This window comes from Plasmodium berghei, assembly GCF_900002375.2.
Source record: "Plasmodium berghei ANKA genome assembly, chromosome: 11".
Taxonomy (NCBI): Eukaryota; Apicomplexa; class Aconoidasida; order Haemosporida; family Plasmodiidae; genus Plasmodium; species Plasmodium berghei.
Window position 1 is genome coordinate 878,526 of NC_036169.2, and position 22,984 is coordinate 901,509.

The window sequence follows — 22,984 nt, forward strand, 5'->3', positions numbered from 1 at the left end:
ATTAAATGTCAATTTTGCATAGTTTTTAAATAAATAGGAATAAATAATAATAAAAAAAAGTGAAAAACTGAATACTAACATGCTTATAATTTTTATTTTATTATACAAATTTTACGATGTATTTAAAGTTTAAAAAAAATCAATATTGCTATATTTTAAAAAGAGAAAAATGTTAAGTATTTTCATGCAAAACATAAGTATTATAATAGGCATATCTATAATAAAAAAAAAAAAAAAAGGAAATGAATATGTTGTGAAAAATACACTTTCTAATGTCATTCTTTTAGTTTTATTTTTTTTTTACTGGGAAAAAAGGCAGAATAAGACTCTATAGAAAACGAACTGTGATCTGTATAAGAACATTAATCTAAAGGAGAATGGAAAAATGAATTTATATTTTTTTTGTTTGGCTATCTAAAAAAAAAAAAATTAATATGTTTTTTCCTCACCTCAATAACGAAAAAGGATTGAATGATACCGATAAAAGGCTGTTAATCAAAATTAAAATAATAAATATATGCTTTCATAATATATATATAGAGAGGCATGAAATTTCTATACAGATATGATGATACCTCTTTTGAAAAATGAAGGGAAAAGATAACACTCCTAAATATTTTTGTATTAAATTCGTTGAGCGTAGGGAAAACAATTGTATGTTCTTTGATTTGGCCAATATCCTGAAAGTGAAAAATATATACACACCACAAAAAATGTAGTATTCATAATAAAAAAAATATTATTAATTTTTCTAAATTAGTATAACATAATATAAAATAATTTGTTATATTACTGTGCGCCTTTATAAACACTTATATGATTTGGATGGCCTGAAACTCCATATTCATCAAATGTTAAAATCTGAAAAAAAAAAATTGTCGATGTGTATATTAATTAGCTAGCTAGCTAGTCATATATATAGAATAAATTTGATATACTAAAAAAAATAATTTGTGTATATCATAATAATTAAATATCGGTATATTAACACAAGACATACCTTTTTTATATTACGCTTAGAACAAAATTTTGATAAAACTTTAGAAATATATTGTTCATTCCATGGGTTCCAACCATCTTGCATATTTGGATCATCCATTATTTTATAATTATTTGGATGGCCCCCTAAATATGACCAAACTTTAGTAAATTCTTTTTCTCGTATTTTTCCGATACCATAATAATTACCATTAGAAAGGGATAAAATAAAAATTTCAGTTTTATTTTTATTATTAAACAACAATTTTAAGGTTGGTAAAAAAAACATAACTTCGTCATCGGGATGAGCAACAACTATACAAATATTCCCTTCTGTTAATAAATTTATCAATCTTTTTTTCTTAAAATTTAAGTAATAATGTATTATTCCATAACCTATCCCTACCACCAATAAGGCTACACTTTTAACCGTTAGATGATTCATACTTCCTTATATTAATAAGTAAGAACATTTTACAAGCATAAAGATAAAACTCGAAAATAGTGTATGTAATTATATTGTGTTTATATAATATACATATAAATGAAAAATTATCCCAAGCATGCAAAACATATATGTAATAAGTTATTCAGCAAATGATATGCTAGCAAATAGCCAATTTAGCGTTATTTTATTATTTTTAATTTGATTATTTTTATTTTTTTATTTATTTATTTATTTATAATATTTTTTTATTTGAAGGGCAATTTATCAACTTATTTTTTTGTGTAGTAGTTTTTCCAAAACCTCAAATGCCATTATTTTCGAATAGCATAAAAAAAAATATAATAAATAAAAAAAAAATAATAATAAAGTTTAAAAAAATAAATAAAACAAAACGGGATAAAATTTATATTATTAATAAAATCGACAAAATACTAATATATATGTAGGAAAAGCATTTAATCTCTTTTAATGATCGAATAATATGCCAAGCAAATTCAAAATAACAACAAAATAGGAAAATATAGATCAAAAATAAAAATGAGACAATTCAGAACGAAATAAAAAGATAGCGGTAGTAACCCATTACACACACACACATATGTATGCATGTATGTATACATATTTATTCGTTTAACATAAAATTCAGTAGGGAATTTAAGAATGCCATTTTCTGATTTATAAAATGCGCATATTTATTAAGTGTAATATATCATTAATAAAAAGTCTATGCACAAAAAATTTTCCCGGGAATGTGCAAAAATATAATTCTGTTTCGTTGGGTGTATAATTAACATTTGTTTTAAAGTTATTATAATTTTCTTTGATGAAATTTTTAAAATAATCCGGTTTTAATGATAAAATATAAAACTCCATTTCTTTAGATATATATTTCATTAAACATATTAAATGCTCATGTTGTCTCAATTCATGAGCAATTTCTATATCACTACCGACATCATCATCTAATCGATCTTCTTCTTTATTAATACTATTTATCTTAGATTGTAATAATATAATTTCCATCGATCTAATTAAGTTTGAAAATGTTAAATTCTTTTTTAAAAGGACAACCTCGTTGTTTGTATATGCTAAAATCGTTGAATCTACAATTTTAATTATGCTTTCCATAGATTCCATACACGTATTGATTACATTTTTCTCATAAAAATCTTTATAAGTATAAATCGATTTAAGAATTTTGTTAATATTTTCTGAAGAAAATTTATCTCGAAATGTGGTAAGTATATCTTTATTATTATCATACATATTTAGATTAACCTGGTTTAAAAACCAAGAAATAGCTGTAACTATATATACAGAACAATGATTTTTTATTAATGATTCATTTCTTATGTAATATAATCTCAAATCTTCTTCTTCTTTTATATATAAAATTTTTTTTTCATCATTATATATAGATCTTATTCCTTCAACAATTGAATAATTAGTATAAATAAATTTATATATTTTTTTTATATTATTATCCATATCTCTATATAAATTAATTTTACTAAAAATAGGTAATATGCGTTTTTGTTTTTTTCCCCAATATTGTTGTTTCGATAAATATAGTAATCTATGATTTATTATTTTAATTTGATCTAAATATCCTTCGAAATAAATATAATTATCTAGTATCTCCTTATTAGTATTATTTTTAGACATTTGAATAAATAAATCATTTAAAGCATCCATATATAAACCGATAAAGGCATCGAATAATCCAAGATTATCTGGTAAATCATCTAAATTATTAGTTAATTCATTGGTAAGCAAATATTGCAAAGTATTACTTATATATTCTACATCAAATTTATTATAGGATGCTAAACTAATTAAATTTGCTAATAATTTAGAAAGGATATATGTAACAGGGAAATTGATGACAATTCCTTCATGTTTTGATCCATCTAAAGATAATTGCAAAAAATTTAATATATAAAAATGTATATATTTTAAATTAGCGCCAAAATTTAGCCATATATATTCATAAGAGTGTTAAGTTTGTGTAATATTTGTGTATACTTTAAAAAAAATTGGCTAGTTTTATTTTAAAATATAAACTTAATTCTAAAAATGCGTAGAACTATTGTAGCATATTTCCACTTATATCAGTGTATAAAATAGACACATTATTTTTTTATTTTATATGTCTTAACCTGATGATTCGCGTTTTATGTATAATGCGGGGGCCAATATTACTATAAAATTGTGAAAAGAGAGTAAAAAATATGAATGTTAAGAATAAATAATGCATACGCACAGCAATAAAATCAATGGGAATACGAGGATTTCTAGTTTGCACACAAATATTTAATTATTTCGAGTAAACACAAAGCAAATATTACTCTATATATATGTTTTAATTTACCTGTTTTATCCCATGATAAATTTATTGAGTTATTTAGGCATTCTTCCTTGCTATAAAACATATGGATGCACATGTTGCATATTTCTTCATATGCCTTTCGCCCCTTCTTTAAATTAAGACTAATCATTTCTTTAGCTTTGAATATATATGTTTCTATGCACTTTTCATTCATATCCTTAATTTTTTGATCATCAATACTCTGAAGTAATAATATAATTAAATTATATAAATGATAAAAAAAAAGCCATTTTTTCCTGCATATTTATGCAAAATATGTACATTTTTGGAAATTTACCATATTTTCTAATTTTTTCCAGTTTCCAAAACTGAGATGCGATTTTTTGTCAAATATCCCGTCTAGATAACAATTTATTAAACCATTTGAAGCATCTAAACTTTTGTATTTCCACTCTTTACAATCACTGCGGTAGTCAGTATCTAAAAATATTTTTTTCGTTTTTGAAATAAAAGAAAGAGATATTTATTTTCATTAATATGTTTTAATTGTTATTAATTGAAAATTTTAGGATTTATTATTGGTTTTTTTAATTTCTTTTCGATTATTATATTTGTATTTTGTCTTACATTCCTATAAGATTTAAACAAAACATATTAAAGGGGAAAATGAAAATATTATTTAATTTTTGTTTATAATATATATGTAAGTATTGTTCTTCTTTTATTTGTACCTTTAAATCTTGAGATTCTTGTGAAAATGAAAAAAATATATATGAATTTATATATATATAAGCATAATACATATATAGAGTTATTCTTCCAATAAATATTTCACATTTTTAAGCATTCATTGACTATTTAATTTTTTTCAATACTTTCAAGGGGGCGTTTTATGCCTAATAATATTATTCATTTAATTAGAAAAGGAAAAGGAAATATGTGTGTATCCATGAAATTATATTAATTATATTTTTCCTGTTTAATTATTATTCATGTATGTATATTATTGACTAACTCATTTTGTTTAATGCGACTATCATTTCTAATTGTATAGTTAAAAAATAAAGTGAAAAAAATATATATATATAAATATTTTGTAAATCTTAGGAATTTGTGTATATTTTGATGTTGCATTTGCTTATTTTGTAGATAACCTTGCGTGGTTTTTTCCTTTGCTGATAATGAAAACGGGAAAAACAAGTAATACAAATAAAGTTATAAAATATTTGCGAATTACACACATAATAGTTTTATTTTTTTTTTCTGTTTTATGCATATACGCATTCTACTGGTGGAAGGCAACGGATTAGTATCTGCTACAAAAATCCAAAAAATAAAGAAATAACAAATAGGAATAATTTTTATTTTTCTAGCAACTGTATTTTATTTTTATGAAATTTTGTTATTTCATTTCTTGCATACGCAGTTTGCTGGTTGAAGAGCGAAGCGGATCATCTGTTTTTAAAACAAAAGAAAGTAATATATAATTGGAATTGCATTTATATATATTTTTTTAATATTATAAACTCATTATTAATATAGTTGTCTTATTTTTGCTTTTATTTAAACCTTCTGAACTAGTCGAGTTAGGAAGATATCCAATGCCTTTAAAAAGTATAAATAAATAGAGTTTTACATATATTTTTCAATATATTATTTTATATATTGAGTGTAAATCCTTATATGTGTGATTTTACCTTTCTCATTAACAGATGCAAATGGTTCTACATAACCCTTAAAAAAATATTAAACATGTATATTTATTAGTATATTTTTATTATTGTTTACTTTTTTTGTAAAGTTTTTTTAAATATATAAATAAAAATATGAACTAATTTATTTTTTTAATGAAAACGTATCTTTATATATTACCTTAGATGTAATATTGCTAGATGAGTCTTTAAAATTGAAAACAAATTATAAGAATACGATTCATAGATGTTATGATTGTCATTTTAATTAAACATATAACTTTCATGTAAATGCTTAATGCATCATCTTTTTCATTTTTTTCTTTTTCTTATGGTCATATTTATTTTTCTAAAAAAAGCTAAAAAAATATGCCTTACCATCAGAGAGGATCCTTTCTATATTAAGAGGAGCAATGATGATTGTCAGAAAAGTAGAATACATATTTAATTAATTTTTTATTTTCACATTAAACAATTATATTAGTAGATGCATATTGGTATGTGTAAATATTCTGAATGCATATATTATTTTTTATTATTTCCTATTATACCTATCTTTTGATAGTTGGCAAATTTGTGTACTTCTATAAAATGTGGTAAAAAAAAAGTATATGTATGTATAAAGGTAATATGTTGATAGACAAAATAAGTAGAAATTGAAACTTTGAAAAATTTATTGAAAGACAATATTCATACATTTGTGTCTATAAAAATAATAATTTATGGTAATTATTTGCATACCATTTCCATTAGTTAAAAATTGAATATAAGCTATATAAAAGGATAAAAAGAGAAAAAAAATTGTATAATATTATTATATGCATAAATATGTCGAATTTTACACATGGTTTTGTTTTATTTTTGTGTCAAACAAATTTATTATTGTAGTTGGAGTGTATATATAATATTTTTACAATTTGTAGAAATAATAACAAAATAAATAATTTGAACATTTGTGTAATAACCTTTTTGGTCCCGAGAAGTAAAAGAAAGAACACAGGAAAAAATAAAAATATAAAATATATTCATCATTAAATATTAAAGATAATAAGTTAAAATTAACATTTAAGGAAATATAAAAATATAATATAAAATGTTTTATAATAGTATAAATTAATATTCTGAAAATTATAAAACAAAAAAAAACAACAATAATGTTTCCTTTATTAATAAAAAATATATTAAATATTTCTCCCATACTATTCTATTCCCTTCGAAAAAAAAAGACAAGAAATGAAGATTACATATAAGCCGAAAATTTGAGTTTTTTTTTTGAAAAAATATAATTTTCTTTATAATAATAAAAATAGAATTTGGTAAGGATCACTATGAACATAAAACAACTTGAGTTTTCAATTATAATATATAGAAGCCAATTTAATTTTTTTCTCTTTTTTTAATAGTTACATAAGGTACTTCAAATTATATCAGGTTTAAAAATTTTGAACATATTTTGTAATAATTCATTTTTTATTATTATGGAGTTAGGAATATGATCAATATAATAGCTTATTCCAATTTTATATTTTTTCCAACTTTATATTTCTCCATTTAATTTTTTTCGGTTATTTATTGTGTCATATTTTATGGTCCTTAAGCATATTTTGCTTTTTTTATGTGTAGACATAAAGAAACGAAAAGTTACAATAAAAAAAAAAATAATAAAAAAATAAAGTTTACATGTCTTGGAAAAACATTTTTTTTCAAACTTGATTTTCATTTAAATATTACAAACAAATTGATTATTTTATTATATCTTTCTTATTACTCTCTTTATTGACATTCTGAATTTGAGCCTGCATGTCTAATAAGAAATAAATGATGATTATTATAATAGTGCTTGAATATTTTATTTTGTGAAAAATTATTATTTTAATTTTTTTATATATAAGTATATTCTCATAAGTGTAATATTTTGGAAAAGAGAAATAGATTTAGAAAAATTATATATATGAATAAATGAAAAGATAGAAATATAAATCGAAAATCTTTTTACATTATTTTTTTTCTTATTCATTTATTTGATTGCATTTTTTTTATTAACATACTTATGAAATAGTATTAAAAAAGACAAAGTGAGCATAAAGGCCATACAAAAAATTAATTTAAAATAAATTAAAATAAAATAACAGTCTAGTGGCGTTAAAAATAACTGCACATTATAAAAAAAATAAATCATTTTTTAAGAGCATTTTCATATTTTTTTTTCTCCTTTTTTTCCTGTTAAAATAAATAATACACCATAAAATATGTTTCTATATTAACAAATGTGTGAGTAAAAAATCAGCATTTATTTTTAAGTGAAATTGGAACAAAAAAAATAAGCAAATAGTTGAAAAATTAAATAGATATATATTCATGATGGAAAAACTGAAAAAGGCACCCAAAAAAAAAAAAATAAGTGCTAAAAAGAAAGAAGAAAGAATTACATATATGAGGGAGGTAAAATACTAATAAATGAGATAAAGGGTGATAAAAAGAAAAGGATAAAATTATTAACTTCATAAAAAAATATATATGTTAATCATTTTGTATACAAATTTTTAAATTTCAGATTTTCTTAATATATATTTTTTTTATAAACAGCTAAAAAAAATAAACCAAGACATAAATTCTGAACAAAAAATAGTAGATGAAATAAATTCAAAAATTAATAATATAGACGCTAATATATTTTTAGGATATCATGATATAAAGGTTTCAACATAACATGCATTTTTTTTGATTAATATGCATTTCCAGTTATAAATAATACATTTGTTCCCATGTGGAATTTCTAAAAAATTGAATAAAATAAATAAGCACAAAAAAAAAATGAAACCCCTTTTCATAAGCATAAAATCTTTGAACATATATATTGCAGATATTAAAACTGGAATTAAAAAATAAAGAAATTGAATTTGAAGAAAATAAATCACGGCAACTTTTGTCATCCAGAAAAATTGAAAATACTATAAATAAATATGTACTAAAATGTTATGAATTTTTTTTGAAAACCTTAGAAGAAAATGAAATACAACTTCATGATAAATTTAAAGCATTTCAGTAAGAATTATTATAAAAAAAACAAAAAAAAATTTTCCAAATAACTTTCTTATTAAACAAAAGGTGTGTAGACATGCCAAAATAATATATATTATTTTTAATTTTAAGAGTTGAAGAAAAAAGGCACTTATCAAACAAAGAATACAATAAGCTAATAACAGACTCAAATATAAATCATATAAACAAAATGAGCTCTATAACTTTATCCCAAAATGAAATTATAAACGAAATTAATAAGCGATTTATAAAAAATCTTAAAATAATTCGAGAAAATTATTCCAAAAAAATCGATATGGTTAGTTGCTAAAATTGGCATTAACACATTGCAGATATTAGTTTGAAGAAAAAATATAAAATATTTAAAAAAAAATTAACACAATTTAGAATTTAATGAGCGAATAACTAGCTTCCTAAATTGCAATTTGATTATTTTACATTCTTATAGGAAAGAGAAGAAAATGATAAAAAAAGACAGAAAATTATTTTCAATTTACAAAAGGAAAAAAACGAAAATATCAAGTAAACTTATGAAAAAAAAAGCTTTAAAAAGTTTTAATTTATTTCAAAATCATAATGATGTAAAATATAATTTAAAAAAATTTTAAGAAAAATTTTAACAGAATATAATGAAAAGATTATAAGTATTCAGAATTATTTTAAACTAATTTTGGATGATCAATTAGAAATGATCTATCAGCTCGAGGTTGCAAAAAAAAAAAATCATATTTTTTTTTCTTTTTTTTTTCTTTCTTTCAATTTTACATAATTTTCAATAACTATACCCTGTTTATGAAATATTCTTTAGGATGAAAAACTTTCAAAAAGGAAAAATTACCTTTCTAAAAAAAAAAATTTAGAGGACTTAAAAAGGAATATTTGCTCTAATAAAAGTAATAAAACTGTGGAATTAAATTTGTATATTTTATTATATGATCATATTGTAGTATATCAAAATTTTATAAATGCAGTTTGACAAAACAATTGTCAGGGCTCTTATTTATTTAATTCCAAAAAAAATGTTTTATATAATTTTTTGATTAAATTTCAGAAATATTATATCAATTGGAAAAAGATATATCGTCTTTACAAGCCAATGCAGTAGATTATGAACAATTAAAAATTAACTTGAAACGAATAAAAGAAAAAAGAAATAGACAACAAAAAGTTTTAACTGATTTAAAATTAGAAACTAATGTAAAGAAGTTACTTTTTGAAAAAATATCCAAACAATACGAAGAGCTTTATAATCAGAATCGATCCAAGTTATATGATCAACTTCAAAAATTTTTACTAGAAGTATAAAAAAAAAAAAAATAGAATTTTTTAAAGCGCATATATATATATAATATCCTCAAACAATCATTTATCGTTTTTTGCACTTTTAAAGAACTACTTTTTGGAAACAAAGATTAAATTACAAAATGAAACCCTCGAAATAAATACCATAGAGGTTTCCATAAAAAAGAAAGAAACAATGTATTTAATTGATTAATATAACAAGGTTACTTCATTTTATTTCACATTATTTTAATTTTAGCTGAAAAAATGGAGAGAGTGTATAGATCCTGAACAAAATGAAGTAATTAACAATGCTTTGACCAGTATGTTTCAAAAGTTTGAAATCTTGAAAAAGGAAGTTGAAGATTTAGTGGTACGGATAAACATATTTATAAATAACTTTTTTGTACAGATAATCCAATTGACACAAGAAAGTCTATTCTACAACTATTTTGGATTTGTTAATATAACTTTTTTTTTTTTCACCTTTTAGGATAAAAATGAGGAGAATAAAGAAAATTATGAAGCAATGATGCACCTTAATTATTTTTCCAATGATGATTTGGATATTTTAAAAAGATAAAATATATGACAAAGGATATAAAAAATGAAGATACAATAAAGGTAGTATAACATTCTCAAGTGTATGCAAACTGTTTATATTACCCAGGGTATACAATTAAATAAATATATATAAATAAATAAATATATATATATATATATATAATAAATAAATATATATATAATATAAATAAATAAATATATATATATAAATAAATAAATATATATATATAAATAAATAAATATATATATATAAATAAATATATATATATAAACAAATAAATATATATATATAAATAAATATATATATATAAATAAATATATATATATATATAAATAAATATATATATAATTCGCTCACGCACGCATTAGTATACATGCTGCAAATAACAATATCATTCACTTGTGTTTTTTATGGTATACACATAAATATAAATTATTTTTGTTTATTTCTTTTATTTGTACTTATAATTTTAAATTGGTATTTTTATATTTATCAAACATTTGTGATTATTTAATTATCATTAACATTAGAAGTATTGTCTATATGTATGCACTTAACATTTTTTCTAAGTTTTATTTAAATAAAAAATAAAATGAAATAAAATAAAAATAAATAAAAATAAAATAAAAATAAACAAAATGAACAAACGGTATCAATAAATTTATTTTCAAACATAATACAAGATGAAGAAATTACATATGAATTTGTAGTAATATTTAATGAAATTTTAAATTAAAAACAATTCAACAAATATTAATCATTTTTTTTTAGTCTATTGAATATCCACACTACTTTTTTATACTATATCATTATCGATAGTATATTAAATTATTTTTTTTTTTTTGTACTGCAATTATTTTTCTTGCATTTTTCTAATGTTATGTTTTTTCTTCTTTTGCTATTTTTTAATTGTATATGAATAATGCTATTTTATTATACAAAATTTAATTATATAATCACATATTGGGGGTATATATATTACATATAATATTATGATATTTTGTTCTCTTTATAATCTTTAGTATATATATTTTTTGACTCACATAATATTTATGCTACCCTTAAAATATTCCAATAAAATAATAAAATGTTCAAGAAAAATTGAAAATTCATTATGTGTGGTTTATTAATATCCCGTCAAATTCAGAATTATATAAAGTTTGTAAATATCTAAAAACAAAAAACGAAAAAAAAAATATAAAATTAAGATAAAATATTAGGTTTTAATTAAATAAAAGTATATATATATATAAACATTGAACTGTCTAAATGTAAATAAAATATATATAATATGAAAGATTTAAAAGTCATCGATTCTTCTAATGCAAATTATGTTCAAAATAAAGAAGAAAAAAAGAGGATTACCAATGTATGCTTGCAAGCATCAACTCAGGGCATGCACGTAGATATAGGTAAATGAAAAATAAACATAAACATGTTTTATATTATCACACATCATCATATATATGTTTCTCAAATATTCATACTAAATATTAAAACATATGTATTGTTTTTAGTGAAAAATATAAATTAAAATAATTTCTACTCAATAATTTTGATTGGAAATTTCGAATACATTACACATATTTCATTATATCAATATATGTATAAATATTATATATTTTTCTTTTATCTTTTTTTTTAATTAATTTTTATAATGAAGAAAATAAAGAACCAATAGAAACACAAAATGTTTTAGATAAAAAAAATATATACAATATATTTTATATCCGAATACTATATGCCATAATTTTTTTTATAGTGGGAGTATTCATACAATGCTATTTTATAATTTTGAGTGATGGCTACTATAATACAGGAGATACACCTTTGAAAGACAGACTACATGAATTATACAAAAGGCCATATTTCATGAGTCAAGAATTTGTTAATACATGTATTCTTTCTTTAATGGGGATATCTTTTTTAAGATTTGGGTTATTTTCCCCTACACTATTAGCAATAACTATGTTTATTAGAATAGCAATTATATTAGGATCTATTTATTCTATAAGATCGATATTTATTTATGTTACTACCATACCATGCCCAGTACCTACTTGTCAACCTCTTGTAAATAATGGATTTCTTCAAAATATATACTCAATATATTTGATTGTCTTCGCCAAAGTATACGAATGTACTGATTTGATAATATCAGGGCATACTTGTTTTACTACTTTATTTGTTTTCACATGGTTATATTATGAAAAAAATTTGTTCATAAAGTTAATTATATTATTATATTCCATATATTTATATTTACTCATTATAATATCAAGATTTCATTATACGGTTGATGTATTACTCGGAATTTTTTTTGGGTCTACTATTTTTATTTTCTATCACTGGCTTGTGGATATTGCTGCAAAGAGATATGCACTAAATAAATCATTCTGTTGCAAGGTAATATATAATTAACTGGATAGTTATATATGCATATATACCACCTCGTGTGCACATTTCATGTTTTCTTTTGTTTTTTATTTTCAGCGTCCCGGGTTTAAAGGATCTTTTTCTGATAGAAGTATTGTACTTAATTATCTTATTCGAATAATAGCATATATGGAAGGATTAGATCATAGGCTTAATATAGCAATGTATTATGACAAAGAATTAGTAAGTTTTATTATTCCCATATAATATGCATTATTTTAACCTACCTAAAAATTTTTGGAAAGAATAATATATTCACATTTAAATATATAATATTTAATTTCCACGCTATTTTGTTAGAGCGCTTTCTGTCCTTGCAAACCCGTAAATTCCCAAGGGCTCATAATTAAAAATAATTCTGGCGCTATGGAAAATTATACTTTTAGTGAGCATTTTTATCATTCTTATGCGGGAAATGGCTCTTTTGATCTGTCAACAATAAAGTATTTTATAAGAAAATTTAAACTCCTCACTGGATAATAAAAGAAGATTAAATTTTGTAAACATTTTTAATATATATAAGTTTGATTCTTTCTGTAACTCCACACAAATTTATATTTGTGTTCTTCCGTTTATGATTTTATAAAACATATGCTAAAGGATGTAATATTTTTTTAATAGCATTTTATAATTAATTTATCATATTATGATTATTATTAACAATAATTAATTTTTGGTTATTTATTATTTTATTTTACATTTATGCATTTTTTGTGATTCCTATTGATGTATACATGTAAATTATTCGTATTGTCTAATAATATTATATTCTTTAAAATTAATCTTATATTTTAAATTTATAAAAACTTCAAATATATAAAAATTGTGTATTTTTAAAAATATAAAATTATGAAATATCAAATTTTTCAAATATACTAACCAAAAATGTTTTTTTAGCTTTTTTTTTTTTATTTTCATTTTGGTGAGTTGATTTGTTAAATTTGTAGTATACTAAAGAGCACAAATTTGAAATACACAAATATATAAATATATGCATATTAAAAAAACATACACACATAAACAACAATCGATAAATAAGGAGATATAGACTCTACATAAATGTTTTTTTTTTATTTATGCGAGTATACTTATATGGGCGTATTGAATTTTGTGAATTCTCAGAATATTTTTTCTTTAAATGTTACAAAACGTGACTGTTAATAGTCTTTTATTTTTTCTGTTTTTCGTTTATTTCCTTTTTTTGTGCGTTACAATTAAATTTGTTTTTCGTTATTGTATGACATTTTTAGCTATTTTTTTTGTCCTTTTTTTCGCTTTAAGTAAATCTTTGCAATTGCAAAAAGTATGAACATTATTTAAAAAGGGAAAAATATAATTTTTATATAAATTAAAAAAAAGGATCGATGGAAATTCCCAAATTTAATAAAGAAGATGATCGGCCCAAAAGTGAGAATGATAAAAACAGTAATTATATAATAAATGGGAATTGTCAAATAAATAAAGATATAGAATTAAATGAAATGCCTGTAAAAAAAGATGAAGATATCAATAATTCAAATTGTTTAACAGAATGGAAGTTATTTAAGATATTATTTACAAAATTAATGATTTCCTTTAGTTTTTTCATAATTTCGTTATTTATACAAAGTTTCTTTATGATATATAGTGACTCCTATTATAAAAGATATACAATACCTTTAAGTGATCGAGTGCATGAATTGGTTGGCCATCCACCTAAATGGGTTACTTATAATTTGTCAAATAGTTTAGTGGGTTTATTATCAATTACATTTATTCAATTGATTTTATTTAATAGCATATATTTATCTATAGCTATTATTTGTCGCTTTTTATATATGCATGGATTTTTTTATATTTTAAGAGGTATACTCATATACATTACTTCATTACCTGCTACATTAAAAACGTGTATACCGTTAGAGAGAGGAAATATAGGCTTTAACCTACTACAAGTCGTGAAACTTAATTTTAACCTGTTATATGTATGCTCAGATTTAATTGTATCTGGTCATTCTTTTACATCAACAATATTTTTATTGTTTATATTTTGTTATATGGATAATGTTGTAATAAAAGTAATAACAGCTTTGTTATCTTGTTTTGTATATTCAGTTTTGATTGTTGGTTTTATACATTATACATCAGACGTACTATTAGGAATATTATTTGGTTTTTTTATTTTTGGGTTATACCACATAGCACTTGATTTGTCATCCTTACATTATATAATCTCCACATTATATGATGTTAGAAGTATATCAAATAATAAAGAAAATAATAAATTTGAAGCCAAGCCATTTTTTTTAAGATGTTTTTTATTAAGAATTTTATTGGGTATTATTCCACGGTTAGAAGGATTACACCATACATTAGATTATGCAATGAATAGAAATAGCAATAAATCGGAATTTTGTAATTGTGAGCATAATTCGAGCACACATAGTAGATCTATAGATTTATTTAAAAGGCCTCATATAAAAGAAAAATTACTTTTTGGGCATTCAAATCATTTATATCATGCATATGCTGGAGATGGCAAACATAACTTTTTATTATTTAAGTTTTTTGGCCCTCACCCCAAGGAGTAATATTTGATTTTTTTTTTTTTCATAAAATATGTATGATAGATAGTGTCTTTTTATATTAAAATATTCCACATAAATTATATTGTTTTTATCCATTCCAATATATACAAATGTATGTATAATTTTTGTTAAAAATGTTTTTCCTTATTATATCATGGGGAGATATTTGTTTGTTTAAAAATAATTATACATTTTTAACAATTTTGTTTTTAAAATTTAACGAATAGCTATTACTACATTATTGATAATTTTATTTTAAGATATTAATTTTTTTTTAGTCTACACGATGAGAATAAATCATATAATTTTTTTTATGAATGTGGTTAAAATGTAATTTTTTTTTTTTTATATAAATTTTAACTTTAAAATTCTCATGTATATATTAAAAAAAAAAATATTGATACATAAATAAAAAAATAATTAAAAAGAATTTTAATAGTAACATTTTTATAATGCCAAAATGGAATATAAATGAAAAGCATGATAAGAAGATTCATTCTGTTTTTTTCGCCATCCAAATGTAAACCAGTGAGTATATAAAAAATTAAAACGTATAAATATTCTGAATATAGATGAAATAAAAAGCATATTATAATAATATGTATATCATATATATATGTTTGTGATTTATTATTAGTAACATTGTTAATATATTAAGCCAATATTATTGGATAAATAAATATATATACTATCACATGAGTATGTACAAATATAATATATACCTTTTAAATTTAATATATAAGATAAGCATGGATAGCCAGGATATTGCTGAAAAAATTGCTGATAAAACATGATATATTTTATAGGATTATTTAAATAATGGAAGAAAAAATTAATACCTGTTTCTCCTTTGATATGCTTGATATAATGATTAGTAATGGTAGTTATAGAAAAGAAAATAAAAGATTAATATGGTATGAAAACAAAAGTAATGATATACCAAAAAGTACCAAAGATCAATCATTATATAATACATTTGACAATAGTGAAAAAATAAAACAGCATAAAGGTAAAAACGCGTCAACTCAAAATAGAAAAAAAGAAAGCTTAAATATATCCGAGAAATCTAATATAGATAATGAATTTTTGAAGGATATAGATAAAAATATTTACAACAATATAGATAGTATTATGGATAATGAAATGAATGAACCTGTAGATACTGATTTAAGCACATTTTTAAATTTAGTAACAAACGCGAAAAGAAAAGGAAAAGAATCACACCGTAAAATTAATGATACTAAAAAAAATTCACCATTAAAAGTTCAAAAAGGAAAAAAAAAAAAAATAATAAATAATAATAATGATAGTAATAAAAAAAGAAAAAATGATCAAACATCAAGTTATGAAATATCAGAAAATGGAGATCTTTTAGACATGTTTTCGTTACATGATGAGGAATTTGAAGATAATTTTTCTGAAAAAAATGATAACACCAATGTTGAAAATAATTATATTGATGATATTGAATATGCAATGTGTAATGAAAATGGAATAGTGTGCAATAATATTAACAACAGTTATGAAAATATAAATGAATATAATTTATTGTCCGAAGGAAGGATATCAAATTGTGATAATTATGAAAAAAATGAAATAAAAGAACATATATCATCAAGTAATAAAATAAATATAAAAAAAAATGAAGAAATAAATATAAATGACAAATTAGAAGATATAGATCGATTTGATAAATATTTATTCGAACCAAGTTGTATAGGATGTTCTAATTGTAATTACTATTTAAAAGAACTTACTTCGAAAAATTATATAAAATTTTGTTCTATGGGTGAGTATATAAATGAAGGTGAAAATAATTTACTTTTTTTAAAAAATAAACAAATACAGGAGTTAGAAAATGTAAATAAAAAAATTACAAAACAAATGGAACTATTTAAAGAAGAAAATATAAATTTAAATAAAAAATTAGCCGATTTTAAATTCGAATTTATTGAAATAAATAAAAAAATTAATATGTTAATAAACCAAAACAAGTTATTGCAAGATATAAATAACGATTTAACTAAAAATCTTCAAAAAGAAAAACAAAAAAAAAATTCACAATCTAATAATTATTCAATGGGCAAAAAAAAAGTGTCTGAAAAAGATTTTGAAAATTCGATAGACAAAGAATTATTTAACTAATTTTCGAAGGAAAAAAAATTAGAGATTGTTTTGTCATATTGCCTTTTTTTTTTTTTGTAAACCTATAAGTTTGTTTTTTTATTTTCTTATTTTATTTTAATACATAATATATAGAAAAAAATGTATAATATTATTTTAGTTGTTTTATTTCGTCCATCGTTTTCATAAAACGTTACTATGCATACACACATATGTACCTACATATTCATTGATTTGCAGTCTATATATGTGTGTGCGTTTTTTTTATAAATTATTTTTAATTCTCAATATGATTATTTTGAGGATTTTTTTTATAATTAAATTTGTTATAATATCAAAAAATAGCAAAAGTTACTTAAAAAAAATAATAATAATCTTCATTATGAAAGGAATAACCCTAAAACATAAAATAAAAACATTTTTATAATTGCATGCTTTTAAAAATCAGAAAAAATGATACTTCATATAGGAAAAGGGAAAATTGTTATATAATATATATATTCAAAAACAAATATATGCAACGATTAATTTTTACAAACATAATAATACGCACATATAAATTTGGTAATCCAGAGTTTATATAGTGTGTGAAATAAAACAAAAGAAAAAAAAAAGGATGATTGTAGTAGTGAAATTACATAAAAGTATATCGAAATACAACATGATATATATCAGTATTATAGTTGTATTTACATATTAATGGATAAGGGTGTTAAACAAATTAGTGAGAAAAAATAGACAATAAAATTTATAATTATTCCTTAATGTCAGTCCCGATTTCGGCTTTAATTGGTAGCTTTAAATTAAAGTCTCGAAGAATTATATCAAATTTATCAGTTTGATTATAAAGGGTATAATTTGTTGCATTTAATATTTTAAGATTTTCAATGTATGTTTGTATAGATATATTATCATTCATATAATCATATAATAATAATAATCTATTTTGTGTATTTGTATATTTTATTAAATTTAAAAAAGAATTTTCTAAAACCGGTTTTAATAGTTGTATAATATCCTCAGCTCCATTTTCATCACATTGAAATAATAATTCATCATGAATTTGTAAAATTAATTTTGTTGATTTTATATAATTTTTATATTTTTTTAATAAGGAAATATTTATATTATTCATTTTGAGAAAAATATCGATATCTTGATTAATATTATCACAAAATGAAAGTATTTTATGGCATGATAATAATGCAAATTTCATAATATCGGCAGAACAACCTTGAATAGGAGTATTCATGCTTATTCGATATTTATTTTTAATAATTGGATCAACTATTCTTTTTCTTCCTATTAATGTATAAACTGAATTAATATTTTTAACTAGTATTTTTTGTTTTTGCATAAATTTATATACATTTGGATAAAAATTAAAAAAATTATCGATTAAGGATTTTGCATAATTTTCACTTACTAATAAATTTTTTGCTAATCCATTTTCTGATTGCCCATATAATATACCATATATAACAGTTTTAGTCATTCTTCTTAATTCTTTTGTTACTTCATTTGTATTAAATAAAACTTTAGCGGTTTCTACAAACACATCACTATTGTTTAACATTTTTAATAGTTGATTATCAAAACTGAGATATGCCATAACAAATAATTCCATTTGTTTGTAATCAAATGTGAGTAAATTTTTATTTACAGATTTGTTCTTTATATCTTGTTTTTGAATAGATGTTGGTTTTAGTTCGTTAAATTTTAATGAAATTGTGCATCTAAATTTTGAATGAATATTTTGTAAATTTGGTTGATCACAGGATAATCGACCTGTTGATGCTCCTAATTGATTAAAATTGCAATGTATTTTTTTAGTATTTTTTTGTATATGTTTTGGTAAATTTTCAATATAATTTTGGAATAATTTTTTGGATTCTCTATAAAGTTTAATATTATTAATAATTTGTTTAATTTTCTCTTTTTCTTTTTCTCCAATATAATTATTTTTTTCTAATTCATCGATTATTATTTTTAGCATTTTATTATTTGTTTGTAATGCTTTATTTCTTTTCATTTCATTTATAGTATTACTATATTGTCGAATTTTTATTTTATTATTCATTTCATCGTTTTTTTTATAATTACTAAGTTCATTTATTTTCTCTGATATATCATGATCATTCAAATTAAAATAGTTGGACTTTTTATGATATAATGGATTTAAAGAATTTAATTCGTCGTATTCTTCTGTGTTATTTTGACTATTTGAATTTGAGATATAATCAAAATAATTGGAATTGAAATTCAAAACATTCATTATATTATCTTCGCTATCATTGATACTGAAGGAATTCATCAATTTTTTTGTAGAAGTAGATAATTCATTGTTCGAATTTTCAATTTGATTTTTAATTTCAGGGTTAAAATCACCACTAAACAATGCCTTAGATAAAAGAGACGAAACTTGCTTAGATGAATTTAAATTTATATCATAGCCACATAATTCTTCTATTTGTTTTTTATAGATTAATGGATTATTTGAATTATTTTGTATTTCTTGAATTTTTTTTTGATTTAAATATATTCCTTCTTTTTCAATTTCACTTATACAAAAAATTAATGGTTGTTCTATTTTGATATAAAGTGTTAATATATTCATATTATTTTTTAACTGATTTATTAAATAATTAAATAAAATAATTAAAAATATATTTCGAGAAATACAATAAAACATCATATCTTCTTCCGTAATTTCATATATGCTTCTTTTATTACCAAATACAATTTTTTTAATATTATTTATATGTTTTACTTTTACATTTGTGTAAGTAAATTTAGAATTGTTTTCTTTATTCGGATCGTTATTTTGAATATTGTCCACTTTTTCTAGACAATTTTTCTTATTTTCATTTTTCTTTTTTTTTGGGGCATCTTTTTTTTTTTGGTATTTTCCCCATCCATAAACTCCAAATTTTCCAGACAGAACATCCGAAAATTCAGGTGGAACAATTGAATAAAATCTAAAATATGGGGAAAATTTTTTAAATTCATTATTTGAAAAAGATAAAAAATCATTTTGTGTTTTTTCAGTATATGAAGAAAATACATTTTGCAGTTTCTCTCCTCTTTGAACAAGCTGCAATAAGGTACTTATAATATAAATATCGAATACATTTTTAATATTTAATAAATTTATTTTTAAATTATTAAATATATGTATTAATGTTTTATAATCATATACAATAAAAAGAAATGGATTTATATTTTTTTGTTTTTCTTTTTCATAATTTATGTTATTTATCTCATTTGAAAATGTGTCTTTTACACAATCATTTATTATTTCTTTGACTCGTTCATTTTTTTCTAATTCATTTATATTAAAAGTGAAAAAATATATTTTCTCGTTATCTTTATATACACCTTCCTTTTTATTTTGATTAACATTTAGATTGCAATTATTTTTTATGAATTGTTCACATTTTTTTGTTTGATTAAGTAATACATTTTCAATAATGGGATGTTTCCTATCTGTATCTTTCTTAGTCCAATATGTAATGAAACCTGAATTATCTTCTCGCTCATAATTTTCTTCATTTTCTATTTTATTTTTATTTTTATTCTTTCCTTTTTCAGAGTCGTCACAAATAATTTCCTGATTTAATTTTTGCAAAACTTTTTTTGTCTCATTTTTTTCGTATGATTTAATAGAATTATAATTTTCTGAAGTATCCCATTTACTATTATTGCCAAGTTCTAGAAAATTATAAAAATCATAATTTTCAAAAGGTTTTAAAATGTCTGTTAATATCTCAAAATCGTTAGGAATAACTACATGAAATGTCAAATAAGTAGGAAGAGAGAAACATTTAGATTTATATTTATCATCTGTTATTTCTGAAAACCAACTTATATAAATTTTCACCGATTTTATCCAAGTATATACTACAGTATTATATTTATTAGAACATAATGTGTGTGTATTATTCGTTTCATTTTCTTCAATAACCAAGTGCGTGGTTTCTTTTTGTATTTTATCTAATTTATATTTTTTTAATATCAAAAGAAGCGAGTTAAAAGAATTTGCTTCGTTAAAAATATTTTCTTTCTTTTTTTGTAAAGCATGTATAATATTATTATAATCTATCAAATTACAATAATTGTGTACTTGGTTATATATATAAATATTTCTATTATTAATATTTTGTATATTTGTATTCTTACATTTTTTTAAAATGTTACGATTTTTTATTACAATAGAAAATAATTTCATTTTTCCATTCTCTAGTATATTTTAGGATTTGCAAAAAAATAAAAAAAATAAAAATAAAAATAAAAATAAAAATAAAAAAAATAAAGATACCCCCTCACATTATGTGAGTAAATTAAATTTGTAAAAGTAATATGTTTTGTTTCATTGGTTTTACTAATTGTTTCTTTTTTGCCAGCATTGTTTTAGCCCTATTCATTTGTTATGCTTGTAATATGCATATAAAATTTTTGTTGCTTTTTCAAAATTTAATTTCCAGTTTTAATAAAAATGGTGATTTCAAAGAATTAGGTATTGACAACAAATTATTATTCTTTCCTTTAATCACAAATTATTCCAAGTTTTTATTTTTTTACACATTCTCTTTTGTTTCATTTTTATTTATCAAAAAGACTTTATATCGTTTTCATTTGTTATTCATTTCGTCATTATTATATTTTACCATATGCGCACAATTTACATACATACATACATATATAACATATACTGTTTTTTTCTGTTAAATAACGAAATAACAACTATCGTTGATAGGATATAATTAGTAAAATTGTCATTTTAATGTAAAAAATAATGGAGAAAAAAAAATGATTAGTCATAAAAATTATGCATTTTTTCCATATGTCGTATATTTAAAAAATGTTTTTCTAAATTTCCACAATGAAATTATAACTTATATCTTTAACAATATGAGCTTTCAAATGTTTCCTTATTTTAAATTTTGTTTATATTTATTTATTTGTTTGTTTGTTTATTTTTTAATAAAAATACCTTTTCTTTATTTTACAATTTTGGTGATTTGCACACGCTATCCTTCATTGGTGTGAATGCCAAATCGACAACAAAAGATAAGAGTAATGGTGATTTTCAAAATTTGGTTATTTTTATCGAATTATGTTTTAGGAGTTATTATGTAAACACATGTAAGGCATTGTAATATATTCACGAAAGTTTGTGCAAAATTTAAAAAGGCGTTAAAACAAGATAACGAATCGTTAAAAATTATTTAAAAAATTGATTAAAAAAACGGTTAAAAGCATATTTAAAAATTTATATGAAAATAATGAACATATTTCGAATGAAAAATACCTTCCTTTATTTTCAAAGCATAAAGTGGGACTTTTGACACAAAATAAAATGTGAATATAAACTTGCAAAGTAGAAATATAATAATGCATAGATATATCAAGCATGCATAATTGCTTATGTCTATAGAAAATAAATTGTGTGGCTTTTGGAAATTATTGTAATTTGAAAATAATTTAAAAGATCTAAACAAAGATAAATATAAAAGAAAAAAA

At 21.1% G+C, this 22,984-nt stretch overlaps 7 protein-coding genes across 7 annotated transcripts; 4 read left to right on the plus strand and 3 right to left on the minus strand.

The window, feature by feature from the left end:
* Window positions 1–172: 172 nt before the first annotated feature.
* PBANKA_1123600 (N-acetylglucosaminyl-phosphatidylinositol de-N-acetylase, putative) lies at window positions 173–1,423 on the minus strand (the record flags this gene model as incomplete). The annotated part of the gene is made up of 6 exons (XM_034565780.1): window positions 173–215; window positions 305–367; window positions 450–488; window positions 576–680; window positions 794–861; window positions 1,001–1,423. 6 exons carry the CDS (start codon window positions 1,421–1,423, stop codon window positions 173–175), a joined length of 741 nt encoding a protein of 246 aa, XP_034422443.1.
* A 678-nt stretch (window positions 1,424–2,101) lies between these two features.
* On the minus strand, window positions 2,102–3,969 carry PBANKA_1123700 (conserved Plasmodium protein, unknown function; the record flags this gene model as incomplete). The annotated part of the gene is made up of 3 exons (XM_034565781.1): window positions 2,102–3,336; window positions 3,586–3,627; window positions 3,798–3,969. The coding sequence occupies 3 exons, from the start codon at window positions 3,967–3,969 to the stop codon at window positions 2,102–2,104; spliced, it is 1,449 nt and encodes a 482-aa protein (XP_034422444.1).
* A 3,838-nt stretch (window positions 3,970–7,807) lies between these two features.
* On the plus strand, window positions 7,808–10,352 carry PBANKA_1123800 (GAS8-like protein, putative; the record flags this gene model as incomplete). Its single annotated transcript, XM_034565782.1, has 11 exons — window positions 7,808–7,888; window positions 8,033–8,143; window positions 8,310–8,491; window positions 8,600–8,786; window positions 8,937–9,010; window positions 9,098–9,194; window positions 9,297–9,381; window positions 9,540–9,787; window positions 9,879–9,941; window positions 10,029–10,142; window positions 10,263–10,352. The coding sequence occupies 11 exons, from the start codon at window positions 7,808–7,810 to the stop codon at window positions 10,350–10,352; spliced, it is 1,332 nt and encodes a 443-aa protein (XP_034422445.1).
* Window positions 10,353–11,625: 1,273 nt separating this feature from the next.
* On the plus strand, window positions 11,626–13,250 carry PBANKA_1123900 (sphingomyelin synthase 1, putative; the record flags this gene model as incomplete). The annotated part of the gene is made up of 4 exons (XM_034565783.1): window positions 11,626–11,746; window positions 11,998–12,740; window positions 12,828–12,953; window positions 13,071–13,250. 4 exons carry the CDS (start codon window positions 11,626–11,628, stop codon window positions 13,248–13,250), a joined length of 1,170 nt encoding a protein of 389 aa, XP_034422446.1.
* Window positions 13,251–14,134: 884 nt separating this feature from the next.
* PBANKA_1124000 (sphingomyelin synthase 2, putative) lies at window positions 14,135–15,340 on the plus strand (the record flags this gene model as incomplete). Its single annotated transcript, XM_034565784.1, has 1 exon — window positions 14,135–15,340. One exon carries the CDS (start codon window positions 14,135–14,137, stop codon window positions 15,338–15,340), a length of 1,206 nt encoding a protein of 401 aa, XP_034422447.1.
* An 816-nt stretch (window positions 15,341–16,156) lies between these two features.
* Window positions 16,157–17,482, plus strand: PBANKA_1124100 (conserved Plasmodium protein, unknown function; the record flags this gene model as incomplete). Its single annotated transcript, XM_034565786.1, has 1 exon — window positions 16,157–17,482. The coding sequence occupies one exon, from the start codon at window positions 16,157–16,159 to the stop codon at window positions 17,480–17,482; it is 1,326 nt and encodes a 441-aa protein (XP_034422448.1).
* Window positions 17,483–18,215: 733 nt separating this feature from the next.
* On the minus strand, window positions 18,216–21,689 carry PBANKA_1124200 (DNA polymerase 1, putative; the record flags this gene model as incomplete). Its single annotated transcript, XM_034565787.1, has 1 exon — window positions 18,216–21,689. One exon carries the CDS (start codon window positions 21,687–21,689, stop codon window positions 18,216–18,218), a length of 3,474 nt encoding a protein of 1,157 aa, XP_034422449.1.
* Window positions 21,690–22,984: the final 1,295 nt, after the last annotated feature.